Genomic DNA, 7,163 nt, shown 5'->3' with positions numbered 1-7,163 from the left:
TCTTTTCATTTATCTGTCTCATCCATTTATCAAGTCCACCTTTGTCTTTAGGAGAGATAATTATGTCCCTCACACAATACGCTATACTGAGAATGGGCTGTGGGGATGAACAATGTGAAAACTGAAAAGAGAGAAAACACATCTTAGGAAAAAAAGTCATATTTTCTCTAAGAAAATAAATAACTTCATGAAGTTTATTGTACAGGAAGACTTGTATCATTCTTGAATTTTTATTGCAAATGAAAAATAGGAATTTGACTTTCATTATCTTGGGAGAAATAGGAATAGAAACGTGTATAAAAAATAAACTTTTTTAAACCAAGAATAAACCGCAGTAACAGGTTAAGACTCTGGGTGTCGCTGTTCACCAATCGGGGGAAAAGACAAACCAGAAATTTAATCAGAATCACAAGATTTCTGCAGCACAAAGCACTGGCTCTGGAGATTTATGAAAGCTTCAAGCGGAAGCCCTGAGAGCTCCGGCTGTGAATGCACTTTATTTTGGACCCAGAAAATCCTGGGTCTCCTCAGGCCTAGACAGAGGGAAAACCGAAGCACAGGCGACTCCGCGGCAGGGTTGTAATGGCGGCGCCTCCTGCTCGCCCAGACCACACCCGGCTGCTCCAGATCTGCCTTCTCCTGGGGGTTCTGGTGGAAATCAGAGCCGAACAGATCCGCTACTCGGTGTTTGAGGAGCAGGAAGAAGGCTCAGTGGTGGGCAACATCGCCAAGGACCTGGGGTTGGCGCCCCGGCAGCTGGCGGAGCGCGGAGTCCGCATCGTCTCCAGAGGTAGGACGCAGCTTTTCGCCCTGAACCCGCGCAGCGGCAGCTTGGTCACCGAGGGTAGGATAGACCGGGAGGAGCTCTGCGACAGATCTCCAAACTGTGTGACAAACCTGGAGATTCTCCTAGAAGATACAGTGAAGATTTTGCGGGTAGAAGTGGAAATAATCGATGTTAATGATAACCCACCCAGTTTTGGGACAGAACAGAGGGAAATAAAAGTTGCTGAAAGTGAAAATCCTGGGACAAGATTTCCTCTTCCTGAAGCTTTTGATCCGGATGTAGGGGTAAACTCCCTGCAGGGTTACCAGCTCAACTCAAACGGTTACTTTTCCCTGGACGTGCAAAGCGGGACCGATGGGATTAAGTACCCAGAGCTGGTGCTGGAACGCGCTCTAGATCGCGAGGAAGAGGCGGTTCACCACCTCGTTCTCACGGCCTTCGATGGAGGTGACCCAGTTCGCTCTGGCACTGCCAGGATTCTCATAATACTTGTGGATACCAACGATAATGCTCCCATGTTCACTCAGCCCGAGTACCACGTAAGTGTTCATGAGAACGTTCCTGTAGGCACTCGGCTACTCACCGTAAAAGCCACTGATCCAGATGAAGGAGCCAATGGAGACGTGACGTATTCTTTCCGGAAAGTAAGAGACAAAATATCACAGCTATTTCAGTTGAATTCCCTGAGTGGGGATATAACAATATTGGGGGATCTAGATTATGAGGACTCTGGATTCTATCACATAGATGTAGAAGCCCATGATGGGCCTGGTCTCCGAGCTAGAAGCAAGGTACTGGTGACAGTTCTGGATGAAAATGACAATGCACCAGAAGTCACAGTTACATCTCTCACCAGCTCAGTCCAGGAAACTTCTTCCCCGGGTACAGTAATTGCACTTTTCAACGTGCATGACAGTGACTCAGGAGGAAATGGCCTGGTCACATGTTCTATTCCAGATAATCTGCCATTCACACTTGAAAAGACCTATGGAAATTATTATCGGTTGTTGACACACAGAACACTGGACAGGGAAGAAGTCTCAGAATATAACATCACTGTAACTGCCACTGACCAGGGAACTCCTCCACTGTCTACAGAAACTCATATTTCACTGCAGGTGATGGACATCAATGACAACCCACCCACTTTCCCTCATGCTTCCTACTCTGCCTACATTCCTGAAAACAACCCCAGAGGAGCCTCCATCTTATCTATGACTGCTCAAGACCCCGACAGTGGTGACAATGCCCGAATAACTTACTCCCTGGCCGAAGACACCTTCCAGGGTGCACCCCTGTCCTCCTATGTCTCCATCAACTCCAATACTGGGATCCTATATGCACTTCGCTCCTTTGACTATGAGCAGTTTAGAGACCTGCAGCTACTGGTGACAGCCAGTGACAGTGGAGACCCTCCACTCAGCAGCAATGTGTCACTGAGCCTCTTTGTGCTGGACCAGAACGACAATGTCCCTGAGATCCTGTACCCCACCTTCCCTACAGATGGCTCTACTGGTGTGGAGCTGGCACCCCGCTCCGCGGATTCAGGCTACCTGGTGACCAAAGTGGTGGCAGTGGACAGAGACTCAGGCCAGAATGCCTGGCTGTCCTATCGCCTACTCAAGGCCAGCGAACCGGGACTATTTGCAGTGGGGCTGCACACAGGCGAGGTGCGCACTGCACGGGCCCTGCTGGACAGAGACGCGCTCAAGCAGAGCCTTGTAGTGGTCGTCCAGGACCATGGCCAGCCCCCTCTCTCGGCCACCGTCACACTCACTGTGGCTGTGGCCGACAGCATCCCAGATGTCCTGGCTGACTTGGGCAGCCTCAAGCCTTCAGCAGACCCAGACGACTCGGGCCTCACACTCTATCTCGTTGTGGCAGTGGCGGCTGTCTCCTGCGTCTTCCTGGCTTTTGTCATGGTGCTGCTAGCACTCAAGCTGAGACGCTGGCACAAGTCACGCCTGCTTCACGCCGAAGGCAGCAGGTGGGCAGGTGTGCCTGCCTCGCACTTTGTGGGCGTGGACGGGGTTCGGGCTTTCCTGCAGACCTATTCCCACGAGGTCTCCCTCACCGCGGACTCTAGGAAGAGTCACCTGATCTTCCCCCAGCCCAACTATGCAGACACGCTCATCAGCCGGGAGAGCTGTGAGAAAAGCGAGCCTCTCCTGATAACTCAGGATTTACTTGAAACAAAAGGAGACCCTAATCTTCAGGTGAGTCAATCTTATAATAGATCATACCACACTGAAATATAGACAGAGTTGTGTAAATGTCTCCCATTATATATGTAATATATCAAATGAAGATTCCTCTTTTAATATTTTATTGCTTTAAAGAAAACTGGTGGATGACCCTTCAATAATGATCAACAGTATTTACCACACAAAAATGTTGTTTATTACTTATCCTTTTTGGTCTTCGTTCAGTGTAGTTTCGCCAGAATTTTCTAATTTTACAACTTTAAGCCACCTCATTTCCTTAAATTTCCTTTTCTGTGCTGGGCGTGGTGGCTCACACCTGTAATCCTAGCACTTTGGGAATGTGAGGAGGATGGATTGCCTGAGCTCAGGAGTTCAAGACCAGTCTGGGCAACATGGTGAAACCCAGTCTCTACTAAAATACAAAAAGTTAGCCTGGCGTGGTGGTGCGCGCCTGTAGTCCCAGCTACCCTGGAGGCTGAGGCATGAGAATTGCTTGAACCTGGGAGGCAGAGGTTGCAATGAGCTGAGATCATGCCACTGTACTCCAGCCTGGGTGACAGAGCAAGCCTCTGTCTCCAAAAAGTAAAATAAAATAAAGTAAAATAAAGAATAAATTTCCTTTTCCCTTAGGTGTTACTGAAAAGATACAAGAGACCTGTGAAATAGAAGACAATTGTGTACATTCACATTTACAATATTCTTTCTCATGAAGCTATTGTTGGATCTGGACTGGGGGTTTTCTAATTTCCTATTTTCACACTGTACCATGCTTTGCTTGAAGTTTACTTTTCCTTCCTTGAAAGGGTATTTTGCATTATAATAGGCAACATCAATTTAAGAATACTGGCAATTTATGAGTTTAACTTTTAGATATAACTTTAACAGGATATTTTCTCAATGAACTGGTATATTTCAAATATTTTCTTGTTGCTGTTCTGAGATGCACCAGAAGTGACTATGCGTGATTCTTTTGGTGCACTCCTGTGATTATGAGAAATATTTCCAAGTTAATTTCACTCATATTTAAGTAGATTCTAGGAGTAACTTTAATAATTTTTAAATTGCCTATCATGACATCACTATTGAGACTTTCTTGATTTCTAAGGAAAATATAAGTTTTTGGAGTCTTTTCTCTTTTCATCATGTGAGCCTCTTTCAAAGGTTGAGTTACTTGGGTTCTGGACTGATATGATTTACGCTGCTTAGTAAGTTGGCCTCATCCCTATTGCTACAAATTGCTTTCAAATGTTTCTATCATCGTGTGGCTCTGGGATTATTTTATATGAGGGAAAATATTTTGTGTGTAGGAGATATACAACACTTTTGTTCTTTGTGCTTTCACTTAGTTCTGTGAGTTAATTCAAAATTCATGAATGCATATGCTTACACAAATTAGTGTAATTTGATAACTGGAAGTTGTAGCGATAGACTGTGGAATATGCCTCAATTTGGCTTACAAAGGAGAGTTTTAGTTTCTCCATGGTTTTGTATTCATAGAAAGTTGTGGTGCAATACATAGAGTAAGCTGGAATATGATATGATGCAGTTACCTGGATTGGGGAGCAGAAAGCAGAAATAACAAGTGAATGTTGAGAGACAACTCACATCTGAGGAGAGAGTGTTTAAAGTAATTAAGCCATAAAATATAATTTGGAAATGCTCAATTGGCCTGAAACTGTGTCAAGCACATTCAGGTGTTGGCATTAGGAATATATTCCAGAATGAGAGTGCCACGTGTTTTAAAGGCCTAGGAAAGCAGTAGATAATTTATAACCTAAAATCAAATTTTTTAAAAAATGTGTTTTTGTTAGAATGGGCAGTGGGTTTCTTTTAGCAAATAACAATTTTGATGAAACAAATTGTTGTATATTCATATTATGCACTACTAGATAACTATATTATGGGCCACTAGATAACTATAAGAAATAAATGGGAAAGCTCCCTATGTACTGATATGATTGATCTTTAAGATATAACAAATAAAAAATGTGCATAACATGGTAGTTGTATGCTTACATTTGTGTAAAGAAGGAGACAGAATATGTATAAAAATCCGTTGCACTATACAAGACATATCTCCAGAAGGATACCTAAGAAACTTTAACACTCATTTCCCCTGTGAAAGCATTTCTGCTCATCTAAAGCAGGGATGAAAGGAAGAACCTATGCTGAATGCACCTTTTGAATTTGGAACTATATGAGTATTTCACATATTTTAAAACAAATAAAGACTTTATAAATTAAAAAAGAAAAGAAAGGAAAAAAGTTCTTAGCAAACATTGACAAGCCATTGATGCAGTTTCCGGAGAAAACCTCTGAGCGTCGCTGTCGGTCAAAAGAACGAAGAGAAGCGTTTGGGAGCCTCTTAGAGGGGAGCTTCCTGCACAAACCAACCACACAGAGGAGGCCAGTATAGATTCGGAAACAGAAAACAAAAGCAGGAAAAGTGACCTTAGCCCGGATTCTGCCATCCTCGGAAGGCTTATTCCTCCTATGGGCAAAGGAGCAAACGGAGCCGGAGGGAGACAGAGGATGAAGGCGAGCTCAGGGAGGTGCGGGCTGGTGCGGTGGCTGCAGGTACTGTTGCCCTTCCTGTTGTCTTTGTTCCCCGGGGCTCTCCCAGACCAGATCAGCTATTCAATTCCAGAGGAGCTGGCCAAAAACTCGGTCGTAGGAAACCTCGCCAAGGATCTGGGGCTCAGCGTCCGGGACTTGCCAGCCCGGAAGCTGCGGGTTAGCGCGGAGAAGGAATATTTCACAGTAAACCCAGAAAGCGGGGACTTACTTGTGAGTGACAGAATAGACCGAGAACAGATATGCGGGAAGCAGCCTCTGTGTGTTCTGGATTTCGATACTGTCGCTGAAAATCCACTAAATATTTTCTACATAGCAGTAATTGTGCAGGATATAAATGATAATACTCCGCTATTCAAACAGACTAAGATTAATTTAAAAATTGGTGAATCCACTAAGCCAGGTACAACATTTCCACTTGACCCAGCCCTGGATTCAGATGTTGGTCCTAATTCACTACAAAGATACCACCTTAATGACAACGAGTACTTTGATCTGGCTGAGAAACAGACTCCAGATGGACGTAAATATCCAGAGTTGATTCTAAAACATTCTCTGGACAGAGAAGAGCACAGTTTCCACCAATTGGCCCTCACAGCTGTGGATGGCGGAGACCCACCTCAAAGTGGCACTACTCAAATCCGAATCCAAGTCACGGATGCCAATGATAACCCTCCAGTGTTCAGCCAGGACGTATACAGGGTCACCCTAAGGGAGGACGTGCCCCCGGGCTTCTTTGTGCTTCAAGTGACAGCCACCGACCGGGATGAAGGCATAAACGCGGAGATCACCTACTCCTTTCATAATGTGGACGAACAAGTGAAACACTTTTTCAACTTAAATGAAAAAACAGGAGAAATCACGACAAAGGATGATTTGGATTTTGAGCTTGCAAGTAGTTACACTCTGAGTATCGAAGCAAAAGATCCTGGAGATCTAGCAGCCCACTGCAGTATCCAAGTTGAAATTCTTGATGACAACGATTGTGCACCTGAAGTTATTGTGACTTCAGTATTTACACCCCTACCAGAGGATTCGCCACCAGGAACAGTCATCGCCTTGATAAAAACGAGAGACAGAGACTCTGGAGAAAATGGAGAAGTTTACTGCCACGTGTTGGGAAATGCCAAGTTTATTTTGAAATCTTCCTCAAAGAACTATTACAAACTAGTGACAGACGGCACCCTGGACCGGGAGGAGATCCCAGAATACAATCTCACCATCACAGCCACCGACGGGGGCAAGCCGCCCCTCTCCTCCAGCATAATTGTCACCCTGCACATCTCCGACGTCAACGATAATGGCCCAGTTTTCCAACAGACTTCCTACATGGTTCACGTGGCAGAGAACAATCCTCCTGGCGCCTCTATCGCTCAAATCAGTGCCTCTGACCCTGACTTGGGCCCCAATGGCCAAGTTTCCTACTCCATCGTAGCGAGCGACCTGAAGCCGCGGGAGATTTTATCCTACGTGTCCGTGAGCGCGCAGAGCGGGGTGGTGTTCGCGCAGCGCGCCTTCGATCATGAGCAGCTGCGCGCCTTCGAGCTCACACTGCAGGCCCGCGACCAGGGCTCGCCCGCGCTCAGCGCCAACGTGAG

The 7,163-nt window shown here is 45.6% G+C and overlaps 1 protein-coding gene across 1 annotated transcript; it reads left to right on the top strand.

Moving 5' to 3' along the window:
• The first annotated feature begins 467 nt into the window (after positions 1–467).
• Positions 468–3,045, top strand: LOC116464860 (protocadherin gamma-A4). The gene has a single exon (XM_032148100.2). It carries the CDS (start codon positions 583–585, stop codon positions 3,043–3,045), a length of 2,463 nt encoding a protein of 820 aa, XP_032003991.2. The 5' UTR covers positions 468–582.
• Positions 3,046–7,163: the final 4,118 nt, after the last annotated feature.

The sequence above is a fragment of the Hylobates moloch genome, unplaced genomic scaffold (genome assembly GCF_009828535.3).
Source record: "Hylobates moloch isolate HMO894 unplaced genomic scaffold, HMol_V3 SCAFFOLD_1978, whole genome shotgun sequence".
Lineage (NCBI taxonomy): Eukaryota > Metazoa > Chordata > Mammalia > Primates > Hylobatidae > Hylobates > Hylobates moloch.
Note: the sequence above shows the minus strand (reverse complement) of the source record. Positions and strands in the feature narration are given on the sequence as shown.

What these genes read in the sequence shown, in the direction of transcription:
- LOC116464860 (XM_032148100.2), top strand. Translation starts at nt 583, where the DNA reads ATGGCGGCGCCTCCTGCTCGCCCAGACCACACCCGGCTGCTCCAGATC.